The sequence below is a fragment of the Euphorbia lathyris genome, chromosome 3 (genome assembly GCF_963576675.1).
Source record: "Euphorbia lathyris chromosome 3, ddEupLath1.1, whole genome shotgun sequence".
Taxonomy (NCBI): domain Eukaryota; kingdom Viridiplantae; phylum Streptophyta; class Magnoliopsida; order Malpighiales; family Euphorbiaceae; genus Euphorbia; species Euphorbia lathyris.
In genome coordinates this window covers 22495542-22509279 of record NC_088912.1, presented here as the reverse complement: position 1 = coordinate 22509279, position 13738 = coordinate 22495542, and the positions used below count along the sequence as shown (strand labels likewise).

At 33.4% G+C, this 13738-nt stretch overlaps 1 protein-coding gene across 1 annotated transcript; it reads right to left on the bottom strand.

The window, feature by feature from the left end:
- Window positions 1-275: 275 nt before the first annotated feature.
- Window positions 276-11542, bottom strand: LOC136222901 (uncharacterized). The gene is made up of 15 exons (XM_066010592.1): window positions 11075-11542; window positions 10762-10888; window positions 10595-10635; window positions 9952-10045; window positions 8675-9588; window positions 7936-8067; window positions 7427-7499; window positions 6793-6832; window positions 6600-6672; window positions 5381-5446; window positions 4485-4562; window positions 4215-4387; window positions 2861-2907; window positions 1488-1734; window positions 276-807 (listed from the first exon to the last, which is right to left on the bottom strand). Exons 1-15 carry the CDS (start codon window positions 11266-11268, stop codon window positions 476-478), a joined length of 2631 nt encoding a protein of 876 aa, XP_065866664.1. The 5' UTR covers window positions 11269-11542; the 3' UTR covers window positions 276-475.
- Window positions 11543-13738: the final 2196 nt, after the last annotated feature.

The window sequence follows — 13738 nt, the reverse complement described above, 5'->3', positions numbered from 1 at the left end:
AAATGGGCTTTACATCCAAGTGTGAAATTTGATCAGAAAAATGACTTTTGTTAAATTGTCCAGATATATTAAGTTTGGATTGAATTTGTAATTTTATATAGAAGGCTCCATTTATTTATTTGTCCAAAAAATCCAACAGAATATCTAAATGGGATAAAAAAAATAGAAAAATATTTACTACCTAAAAGAAATACTTGTGAAAATAGTGCAAAACATTTGCACAAAATTTAATAAAGCAAAGATCAACTAAACCTTTCTATAAACACTGAAATAGATGATGCAAAATAGTGTAATAAGCTTCATAAGGTATGAACTTATTTCAATTAATGTAAAACACTACGAATTGCTACTTTTAATACTAAAAGTCTTCATCCAAGTGTTTTTCCACCTATATATCATTCTGTGATTGCTCATAAACACTGCAATTAACCTATAAATTAGGATATCAGATCTAAAACCTAAATTTCCAAACCAGCTACCGTTTTCTGGCCAGAACTTTGTCCAGATCAGAAAACAAAATTTCTTGACATCGTACAATTCCGGCGGCTCCTCCTGAACATAACCATCTCTCACTGCCCTGGTTCATATTCCATCTAACTCTATGTATAGCAACAATTTTGGGAGGAATAACTTCACTTTCTTTCTCTTGTTTACTAGGTTGTTCTTTGTCTGTGCTAACCACTTCTACATCCTCTCCTGCCATCTTCTTACTTGTATTCTTCGATTTCAGTTTACTTTGCTTGCTGACACTCGCCGATGTTTCTTCATCGGCTCCAGATGGACTTGGATCATTGCTAGAACATACGGCTGCCAAAAGTTTGAAGAAACTTAATATATTGTCTCGAAAAAAGGAAATGAAGAATAGCTATGTTACGCAAAACGGACACTTACTGAGAAACAATATTTGTACAAGTTATAAGAAATGTAAAAGTGTAAATGATAACAATATATAGATATTATCTATGAATTTTTAGAATCATAAGAATGCAAGTTAAAATGTTTATCACTTTAACCAAGTTAGGGGACTAATATATTATTGTAACCACTTCAAGGGGAAATATGTCATTTTAAGCAAGTTAAGGGGCCAATAGGTTATTATAAGCAAATTCAGGAGGCCCGCGATGTATTCAACCTTTAAAAAAGTTACATAAAAGTCACAAAATAGAGAGAGAGATTTTTATTTTTTTCTATTTTGAAAGCTCTTAGAAGATGATCTAGAAAATACTGGGGATTTAATGAATATATGACTAACATTATTCCACTTACAAAAGCGCGTTATATTCTAGAAAACAAGTTTCCGATTTTTTAAAACTATAGAAACTTGACCTTATACCCCGAATCATTTCGGGACCAAGGCTTTGTTGTTGTTGTTGTTGTTGTTGTTATTATAGAAACTTGACCTCATACAAGTTTCCGAAATGTGAAACGAAAGTCAAATGCAACATGGGTAACAACATACAAGCACATATAAAATTGCCAAAACTCACCTGACGTATGGTTATCTGCAGCGGTTGCTTTTGCCTTGTTAGCTGTTTTAGTCTGACTTGACTCGAATAAGCTCTTCATGCTTCTTGCGCTGTCACCGACGTTATTAACTGGCTTCTTCGTCCACAATGGAGTATCCGCTAATGAAGTGCTAACTGTAATAGCAGATTCATCCTTATTTAGGGACCAAATCTTAAAATGTGGAGTTCGATTCCTTGATGGGTCCTTGTCAACTGCTTTTGTTGTGATCTGATCATAAAAGGAAACAATTGACTTAGGGCAAAGATTTGAAGCAACTTGGATTTGCAGATAAGTATTAGATCCTAATGCCTTTCTTCTAGTAGTCAAAATTCAAAACCATTTTAACATAGGGATCCCTTAAAGCAATTGTTTTAGGCCCTAATTTCGTGATTAAAACATGCAGACATTGCTAGGACATGGAAAGTTTCATATATGGACTTACAAGTTGCAACAATGGAATATTATGTGGCATCTAGAGGAGTTCCATTCCTAATAAACAATTTTTTAGCACATAAAACGTAGGCCTAATACATCCCTAGCCCCCTAAATTTGTCCATAAAAGTTTAATGATCCCTCCAAATTTCAAAATGACCGATTAGCCCCACAAATTTGACAAGAAAAGTCTAATGATCCCTCCAACTTTGAAAATGGCCGATTAGCACGTTAAAGTTGCTTAAAGTAACACAATTAACTCCTTAAGGGCCAGGTTGGCATTGTTGTGTCCAACAGAACCTGTTGTGTGGAAAGTGTGGCGAAAAGTCTTGTGGAAAAAGCGGATAATTGTTTGGTAAATACATGATAAAAGTTCTAAAAGTCAATAAATAAAATATATAGGTTGTATTGAAATTTAGGGCTATTTTTTCCCAAAAAAAAAAATTGATCTTAGCTTTCCTCATAAGTTGTGAAAGCTACTTTCACCAAAAGCTACAAATTGTAGCTTTTTCTGAATGCAGCTTTCCCAACTTCTAAGGGAAGCAATTTTGCGTTTACCAAAAGCTGCTTTTAGCTGGGAAAGCTGTTTCTAGGGTATGAAAAAAACAATGCCAAACACGCCTTAAGTCCTATGTGTCAGAGCAAGTGGATATTTAGACAAGTTGAAGCGCATATCACTTTAAACAATTTTAAGTGGGAAATAAGCCACTTTAAGCAAGTTTTAAGGGGAGGCAATAGGTCAATTTAAACAAGTTCAGGGGCCAATATGTCACTTCAAACAAGTTTAAGGAGTGAACCAATCATTTTCAAAGTTCTGGAGGCAATTGGCTTTTACGAAAAGGTTATGTCACGTCCCTTGGTGGCATGAAATTCACGTACATGTATAAATGATATAGAAGAGCACAACCAAAAGCGCACTAACCTGGAAGCGGCAAACTGTACCATCTGCACTGCAATATGCAACCATGCCTATAGAAATTCAATAATAAGTTTATTTTAGATAAAATGACAAAATGAAAAGAGGAAGAATTCTCTTGCTACAATTATTCTAGAAGGGGAAGATTATAAATCCATAAAGAATTCTCACAGGAAGAATAAAATTTAATTTTAAGTGTTTTCCACAATGCATTTTCTGTTCAAAATATTGCAACAAAATTATACTCCCTAAAAAATATAGGCCTACTTTCTTCCTTTTCAGGATATCCTGTAGAATAGGCTCACAATTCAATAATTTAAGGCTGCATAAATTAAGGGATAAGGTGCAAAAATACACACACCTTTGACAGCCAAGAACAGTTTTACCCTTAACATCTAAAATGATGCGATTTTACCCCTAATGTTGGCAGCAAAGAGCAAATTTACTTGGCAAGTTGGGTCAATTTGAGAAATAATTCACCAAACTGTCTTTTTAGTCATGAATCTTTTCATATGCACTTCACATGTGCATCAATTTATCATTCATTAGTAACAGATGTGAAAAAATAAAAAAATTATACTTTATATTTTACGAGTCAGGACAAAAAAAAAAAAAATCAAATATTTTGTCAAATATAAAAATATTAATCTCCAATTCTACTATTAAATCACAAAAATTGTGACCTTTTTTTTAGAACCAACCAATATGCAACCGGAATTTGACCCGACATGTTAATGTTAGAGGTAAAATTGCTCTTGGCGGCGATCATTAAGGGTAAAATGGCACCATTTTAGACGTTAGGGGAGAAATTACTCATGGCTGTCAACCTTAAGGATATTTTTGCACCTTATCCCATAAATAAATAAAAAGCAGCAAACACAACAATTTCCATGATATGCGCATATATAACTAGGCCGGACTAGTTAAAAGTATACTGACAAAGGCCAATTGCATAAATAGAAAAACCAAAACTAAATATGAATCGCACCAAATAAAGACCAAGAAACTTATCTTAGGAAAAACCTAATAAAAAACCATTAGAAACTACAATCTAACAACTTCAAATATGCATCCAACTCCTAACAAATTTTTAGTTAGAACAAATAAACTCACGTGGTATCTACCAAAAATAAATAAACTCATGTGGACAAAAACATGACAAAAAAAATTTAGGATAAAACGGATCTTCCAAATGCTGTTTTAAGCTTAAAAAAATATTCTCATCATTGAGCATATAAATATAAAGAAGCAAAAGAGTTGCTTCTCTTGCACCATTTTCCATTTCTTGTAAATAAACATTTCATAGAATCAAACCTTCTATTAACATAGCCAAATACAATTATAAAAATATAAGAGAAACCTGTTTTTCTTGAAGCATGGACACTCCAGATAGCAAAGGATGGACAAGTAAGAAGATGCAGTCCTTGTAGTTTAGGCCCAACAGATGGTGTTCCATTAACATGAGCATCATATGCAGCCCTCACCAAGCTAAGGAGTCTGATTGTTCCATCATCCAAGGACAAGATAACACATCTGAAACACGAACATTAATCGTTCAATTGTACAAATAAATATATCAAGCAAAAGTTCCACTCCCTATTCAATCCGCAAAGAAAGAATGGTAAAATACCTTGGATCTGACAGCCATTCCAGACTATATATGAATTTTGGCGCTGGTTGGAGGTGCCATAAAGGCCGGAATGGATCACTGGAAACAAACATAAAGCTCATGACTTCACATATGGTTCTATAATATAACCATTATCTAAACAATGAATAGACAGACGACAAACATATGAAACATGCAGAAGTCAAGTAAAACCACCTCTGGCTAGTTAAGAAAATTATTGCAATTTATATAACGAATCATCAAAAAGAAAGTTCAATCTTACTAATATCATGACTGTAATATATGTTCAAATTACATAGCTAACTCCAACAAAGAATGAATTCAAAGATACTAATGAAGGCACATGATCAATATTTTCATCCAGAAATCAGATCAATATAAGATCTGTGAAGGTGCATGATTTTTACTTTATTTTTACTGTTTACCAATAGCAGTAAAAACTCAAGCTGTTAATGGTTTATACTTTACCTATACTATATAAACCTTTAATATATACTGATGTGGGAAGAACACTTGAAAAGGAGAAAGAGGTATCATACTTGGAAAAGGATAAAAAAAATAAGGGATAAAAAAAATAAAGCGCTTATATAGTTCTAGCTGCAATTGTAATTATACTTGTATACTAAATCTAGGAAGACCTTACAACTATTACATGTAAGTATATTATCTTGATCTCTTCCTCATCAATGTAATATTATACACCTCAACATTCTAAAATTAGTTCATCTCACAAAGAATATTGCATATCAACCTAAATTCAAGGTAATGACAAAATTGCCTTTCATTTTTTTCTGCTAAGTCTTTCATCCTATGAGTATTATAAATATTCTATAATTGATTAAAAATTAAGAACAATACATATTCTGAATCAAAATAAAACAAATTATGATATTTACCGTATGTCCCAAAACTTCAGGCCTCCATGTCCAGCAGTAAGTACAACATTTGCATTCCCTTGATCACTGAAAATAGCACATTATATTTCTCAGTATCCATCATGAGAAAGAGACATGTCATAACATTTAAATTTAAACCAAAAGCCACATGTTTCCTAGCCTTCATATGTAGCATGAGAAATCCCCAAGAGGAGAAGCTTACATTTGGATTAACAAATAATAAAAAGTAAGAAAAATGACAATTTATTTGTCAGATTTTGTAGGAAAAGAAAACAAAATCATATGGCATATAAGATTCTGCATGGCAAGACACAAGTACCATTTACATTACTTTTCAATAAATGAATGGACGTAATACAAATCATTACTTCAAACATAGAAAGTAGATACAGCACTTGGTTTATAAAACACAAACAATTTAAAATTACTACTTCTTTTGATGAATATGGTTTTTCAAGAGGTTGGTATTGAACCCAAGACTTACCACCTACATTTTGTGGAGATGTGCCATTGAGCTATACCCAAGTGGTAAACAATTTAAAACTATCATATATTTTATTTTATTTTTAAAGTGATTAGGAAATAAATGATGGAAAATAAGTTCAACGGATAAGATTTTGTCAATGGCAACTAGTCTTCTGCAAATTCCTAGATGAAGAGTGGGAAAATGTTCAGATAAATGAGACGAAGTAGACACTTTCAGCAAATTGTATTACTATTTCAAATATTGCTGTACTTAAAAACTTATTTACGCAATATTACTGAGTAGTTAATCATAATTTCTCCTTTGGGCAACTAAAAAGTATAGGTGGAAGGTGTCGAATCTCAGTGAGCTACAATATAATGGTGATAAAAGAAAAGCTGACAGTTTCCTAGTTTCTTATCCGTACATCCTTTGGTTGTCATCCACCACTGGACCATTCACCTCAACCTCCAAATAGACATTTAACTTCAAACAAGGGATACACAATTGCATTAAGACTGTAACTTCATTCAGTTGTAATTCTGTTAAATAACATTTGAAAGATACAAGCCATCAATTTATGAGACAAACTATGCACAAAAAGTTATGTGGATGACCATAAACAACAGAAGCAATCTATTTTAGACAAATGAGGTCCCATGATCTTGTGGCAGTCATGCATGATATCAAATCTAATAACCAGTGAGAGAAAAATGAAGAAAACTTTATGACTAAGAAATAACCAGAATCAGTAACCTCTGAGAGGGGGCCCATGCAACCGTTCGTATAGGAACTGTGTCTGCACTAAAACATAGCAAAGGTCTTGTATCTGCAGAGAAATAGTTGCAAAAAGCATGAAGTTACTAGAACTTAGAATTTAGATCAAAACCATGAAACATATGGAAAGACAGTAAGCAGAGAAGAAAGGTAGAAAAACTTATGTCATTACCTCCAGATGTGGCATCTGCAGAGAACTTCCATAAGGCAACCTGAAATATAGCAAATCATGGGATAGAGATGTTATATTTGATAATGTAGTAGTCTTGTTTGGTCCAAAACTGTTTCCAAACAGATTATTTGAGTCTCCTATTAAAAATATGATTAGAAATTTCATTATTCACTTCTAAAAGTAAAAATAGGCTACAGTTTGGTTTTGGGATGCTGAAAGTCCGTATGTAATTGAACATTGCTCAAATTTATATAACTGAACTTTTGTTACTGAATTTAAATAGGAATTAATAAAATCACTCAATTTGATTTTTTCTCAATGAAGTCAGCATTGCCAGATTCTAGTAGAATGTTGGACATGATAATTCAACAAAATTTTGATATTGTTTTAAATCAAAATTAGGTGAAAAGGTTTTCTTAATCAACGTATTAATATGTTTGGCTAAAATTTATAAAACTTTGGCAATAATGATTTTACCAAAAAAGAAGTCAATGTAGAATGATGCCATTGATACAAATTGAGAAAGAATGCCCAATCAAAACACTAATCATAAGTTCAAAGGACATAAGTAACTAATGAACAGGAATGTGGACTGAAAGCATCAGCATAAAATAAAAGATAACAGGCATGTTACCTTTCCATCATGGCATCCAGCAAGTAAGTAATCATGGGGGCATAAAGATGACCATTCCACTGTCAAAGGAATGCTGCATGGGAAATTGTGTATAGCAAATTACAAGATTCTGCAGTAAGATGAATTTGATATTTCAATATGGTAAAACAATCTCCATTGAATCAATATGCACTTGCATAATGTCTCTTATATAAAATGCTCCAAAACTAGTATACATGGACAAGGATGAGATATTGAAGAGAAGTCCTCTCGATTTGTTATTTCATCCTTCCGTTGTATCACGTAAAACAAATTTATTCCCTCCAACTGCTTGCAATTGAGGGGAAATAATTGGGGTTGCAGTGATTTCTAGTACAAACTTTTCATATTTCTAGTGTTGTTCAAGCTAACAGAGACATATGAGAAACATAAAATTTGATTGATCTATTGGGATAAAAGAAAATCTTTTATTCAATTTCAATTAAGATTTCCTATAAATACCAAGAAGGTACATGACAGAAACAAGTTACCTCTCTATTTCCCCACACTTAGCAATTGAACACTTGAATACTGGTTCCAATTTCACAAACCGAGGATCAGTACCTTCTTTGTGAGACGAAGTATAAATAGCATTCATTATATTAGGAAGAGGAACATCCCATCTGCATTCATATTGGACATCATCAGACAATATTACATAATACACTTTTTATGCATCAAGTGGAAACCAACAACTGATAATTTCCATACTTACAACCCAAGGTAAATACATAAAAGAATAATGGCCAAACATAGTGGACAGTACCTGACATTTTTCTTTAATCTATTATGTTTGGCAAACCCCAATCCTTTCCTCACACATTACTAAAAACGTTTTCTTTTTCATTTATATCATTCCCTGTGTTGAAAATTGAAGTGCAATACTCTATAATATCTTCCCCAAAAAATTTACTTGGATTTCAAGTTACTTTATTAAAACTTTAGGTGAAATTCATTAAGTGTATTTAAATTGCAAGTCAAGCCCGATAAATTATCATTGTGCTCAATTGAGATAAAGATTAAAAAAAAAACATAGTTTGAAAGGCCTAGTTCTCATTGGTAATATTCTGGATACCAACTAGTTTAAAAATAAGAACATGATTTAAATACTGAAAAGTCGGTGCTTTACCCTAATTAAATAGTTTAAGATGTGTCACAAACACATTACAGAAATATAGATGAGGAGTCCAGTTACTAAACATATGACAGATATCTAAATATATAACTTACACTTCCAGGGATCCATTTCCTAGCAAGACAGCAAGATAGCCCATCTGATGCAGGCTTTTGGGATCAGAAATATGACAAGGCCGCCATTTCATATCCCACACAACTTTTCCATTATGAGCCAGGCAAAACACAAGCCTAGGTAAAAGAATATTCTCCGGAATAGCACAAGAAACATTATCTAAACCACACTTACGCATCGTTGGTTCTTCAAAGAAATCCTTATTTATTTCGTCGTTCATAATGGAAGATTGATCTTCATTTTGAGTCGATAATGTTGGGCATATAATGGCAGCATACTTATCACCTACCTTTGAATTACTTCTCAATATTCTACCCTGGCCAGTAGTTTCAGTAGCTGAAACAGAGGTGTGAAGTGCTTTGGTAGGATTTTTTTGTTTCTTGGCCTTAGTTTTCTGTATGGTCTCTGCTGGGGCATCCGTTAAGGCCCCTCCTATAGCAATCACTTGTGCTGGATCTTCAGGATATTCAACAGCAAGGACTTGAGGATATTGCTGGTGGCACTCTACACTATTAATGGAGTCATTTTTTGCCTTCTTTCGAGGTCGTCCTCTTGGCTTCTTATATTGGTAGTCTTCATCATCCGTAAGTTCTTCTTTCTGCTTCCTAGGTCGACCTCTAGGTCTCTTAATTTCAGTTGTGGTCTTCGTGGTTTCACCAGTACAAGGTTCTCCTATTTGCTTTTCTTTAGGTCTTCCTTTTGGCCTCTTTATTAGAGCTAATTTGTCATCACTGCATTGAGTTTTCCTTTTTGACTTTTTTAAGGGAGGTGGGGTCTCTTGCTCATTCCTGCTATCATTCAAGATGCACCATATTTGAACAACACCTCTACCAGTAAGTAAAGCGCCGATCTTGTGATAATATGAGTTAGGAGGATGGGCAGCAACAGCAAGAAACTAGAAAACCAAATGTTGAAGCCACAAACACAAGAACATAAGATTAGGTAGTGGATCGTCTGTCTCATATTTGGCAAATAGCTCTGAATTTTTTTCACATGAAAGTCCTAAAACAAGCTCCACAAAAACAAAAGAAACAAAGACTTGAAATTCCCTCGTTTTTGGCACAGGGGACCGCACATATGATTGTGGATCAACCCAGTTAGTTCAAGAATATATAAAATTCAGTTGAATAAAATGCTTTTGGCAAGTCTGTCCCAAATTTACAAAAGGTTTCAACAAGCAATTTAGCAGCTCGGATAATAATAAATCTATTTCCACAAAAACAAATAAGGGGAGGAAGCAGAAACAGAAAATATATACCTCACATTTAACATGACCTGCAGACGTTTCACGAGTCCTAGGACACCAATCCAGTGCCCAAATAGATCCTCCAACATGCATCACAAAGTCCTTGCTGCAATAAAATTGCAAAGTTTGAAACACGGTGCATGCATGCAGAAGTATAGATGTGCATATAAACCCATGCCACTAAACTTTTGCGCTACTAACAGTGTGGCCCCAGAACTTTAAATCCATAAAACTTCCTGAACTTTGCTACTTTGAAACAGCATGGTCCAAATGGCCGTTAACCAGCTTAAAATATCGTTGACCATGCTTTTGACAGATTATCAAACCCAGTCAGACTCCACTTCAAAAGCATGGTCCAAATGCATCCAGAAGTATCGATAACTGGTAAAAGGTGTGGTCAACAGTATTTTATGTTGGTCAACTTTTATTTGGACCATGCTATTACAGAATACCAAAGTTCAGAGAGTTTCGTGTTAAAGTTTGAAGTTTAGGGACCATGGTGTTAGCAGTGTAACAGTTCAGGGACTACTACTGTATTTATCATGACCATACACCATTCTTCTGAGTGAATGATATGTCATACAATCACATGTTAAGATTTGCAAGAAGAGCAAGACAGAAAGAAAAAAACAGCCTCTAGAGTCTAGACCTGTACCTGGATTCTGGAGGTGCAATGCCCCCATGTACACCTTCCTTCTACAATATCAACAAACCAACAATAAATGCTAGTATTTACGCAATATATTATCTAGACTAGAAAGTAAATCAAACAAACAGAATAAAGGAAAAGAAACAAATAAAATAAGTGCTTCCTTGAAGTACCGTTGGAACAGATGCCGATGAAAACTGGGGTAAATTTATCTCGCCGAGAACACCCTTACGTTGAGAACTTTCCAGCTCACTAGCAAACCTAATTGTCCTTGGTTCATAATTAAACTGCCTCCATTCCCTGAGTTAATGTAATTTTCATATTAAACACAAACAAAGAATAAAAATTCATAGAAATACATAAAAATTCAACTAAAGCCAGCACATGACACATATATTGTGTCACAAAACTTAAAAACAGCATGAAACAGAGAAAGTGATAATCTAACTACGAAAGAGTTCATTCACCAAAGCAAGCAATACTGACCTTAAGAAAATCATAGAGGAATATAAACGCTGAATTTCAGGAACGTCCAGAGAACCCGTCTCTACCTCTCCGCAGAGCTTAGAAATTGTTTCCATTGCATTAACATGATTCTCCACAGAAAAATCAAAATGTGAAACCCTAATTTTACAATCATCCCGTCCGTTTTGTTTTTCTCCCTTTTCTCCTTGGTGCATTTTGTTCTTCAGTGCCTGCTTGATTAAGGAGCGAGCGAGTTGAATAGGTTTTGATTTGTAGAATTAACTGAAATTGCAAGCGGAAATAATTTAATTATTGAGTACTGACTCTAATCATACGTCAAATGTTTCGCAGAAGGTTTGGGTTCTTTAACAGGAGTTTGAGTTCAAAACCAACACCAACTCTTATCCATGAACTCTGCAAAATTTTCATTTTGACCCTTGTACTTCAGTTTCTCGTAAAATCTAACTTCCGACAGAGAATTTTGTTGTAGTAAAACACTTGATATAGCTTTAAAATGCGTACCAAGTAATAACACCATTCATAATATCCTAAACTAAGAAACAAGTGAAATTCATTCCAAAACTTTGATATAGCTTTAAAACGTTTATTTCCCCATTCTCGAATGAGCTTTTTCGGCTAAAATTTCTCTTTACAACTCAACTCGAGAGGGTGAGATTGTCAGAACCTCCCCTCGTCCTGATGGGGAGGGGTCAAAACTTCGACTTTAAAGTTGGACGATACAAATGGAGTTTCTAAAGTATAAGCTTAGGAGTTGAATTCATAAGATGGAGATATCCACGACGATAAGTAATGAAACAAATACCAGAGATGTCGAGCTATAATAAACGAAAGAAAAGCCAGAAGAACGATCAAACTTGGAGGTAAATGCAATATTGTAAGCAAGTTAAAAGGGGCAATAAGTTATTTTAAAAAAGTTAAGATTAAAAAGACATTTTGTAAATTTACGTGATCAATTAAGTTTTTTTTTTTTTTTGAACAAGTTGACATATAAAGCCTCTATTAATTTTTTATGACTTGGCAAACTTTGTACTTTTTTTTTTATGACTACACTTGATTATGTAATGAAAAAATAATTTGTTTATATTTTAGAATGTTGCACAACAGACATAGGAAACATTATATTTTCTTTACTAATATTTATTCACAATGTTGTTTAATTTTCTTAGAATTAAAGATATCCTAAAATATTGTTTAGAGTTTTTATAAAAAAAATTATGTTTAACGATAAAAAAAAACACATTTTAAATAATTAGTTAATTCATACTATGTATTTTTTCTATTAGAATTAATAATTTTAAAAAATATTTATCATTAACAGACCTTCGGCAGCAGCACAATGATTTGTGCCTCCTTGAGACGTCTTGAAAATAAAGGTTGATGGGATGGTATTTAAAGGTTCGGGGTTTGCGGGGTTTGGCATTGCGGTCAGAAACGACACAGACCAGTTTGTAGCGGCTAAAAATGGCCATCTGAACTATCTTTTGGATCATTTTCTCATCCAAGCGTTGTCGTACCGGAAAGCACTGAGTTGGATTAAAGAATTTGGATTCACAATTGTTAGTGACTTCTTTAAGGCAACTCTCTAGCCCTAATTTAGTTATTGAACAACATAATAGGTGACTGTAAATCTCCGGTCCTACATATAGGAGATTGTGAAGGTATCTTTTGTTCATAGGTCAACGAATCACTATGCTCACATTCTTGCGTGTGCGGTGATTTTAGAGTCTGATCGGGAAACATGGTTTGAATACCCCTGTTTTTGCTTGTAATGCGTTTGCTTATGATCTTCAATAATATTTTTTCTTTATATTAAAAAAAAATTTGCAATTGCAATTTTATTAATCTAAGTAGAAATTTGCTATTTTATAATTTTAATTTAGACAAATATGTTCATGTTATTTTCTCACCAAAGCCGAAGATATATTTTTGTAAATTCCGAAGATACCTTTCTAGTGTTATATTAAGGGATAAGTACACAAAAAATGTTTCTGGTTTACACGTTTTACAAACGCGAACATGTGGGTTTTTTTTTACAAAAAGAGGTTTGTGCTAAACGCCGTTAGCAAACAAAGGCAAAATTGACTAACAGTGTTAAAATTCAAAGAGAAAAGAGTTAATTTGGTCCTTATATTTATTTATTTTATAAATTAACCCCCCTAATTATCTAATTATCACAAATAAACCCCAAAATAAAAAAATACCATCTTCTCCATCTCTTTTTAGTTTTTTATTTTCCTTCTTCTTTCTCTCTCTTCTTCTTCTTCTTCTTCTTCTTCTTCTTCTTCTTCTTCTTCTTCTTCTTCTTCTTCTTCTTCTTCTTCTTCCTCCTCTCTTCTCCTCTCTTCTCCTTTCTTCTTCTTTATTTTTTTTAATTTTTTTTGAAATTCCCGTTCTTCAACGTCTGGAATTTCCAGACGTTCTTCAACGTTTGGAGAACGTCTGGAATTTCCAGACGTGATTCACGTCTGGAAATTTCAGACGTTCTTCAATGGGAATTTCAAAAAAAAAATTAAAAAAAGAAGAAGAAGAAAAATTAAAAAAAGAAGAAGAAGAAAGAAGAAGAAGAAGAAGAAGAAGAAGAAGAAGAAGAAGAAGAAGAAGAAGAAGAAGAAGGAAAATAAAAAATTAAAAAGAGATGGAGAAGATGATATTTTTTTATTTTGG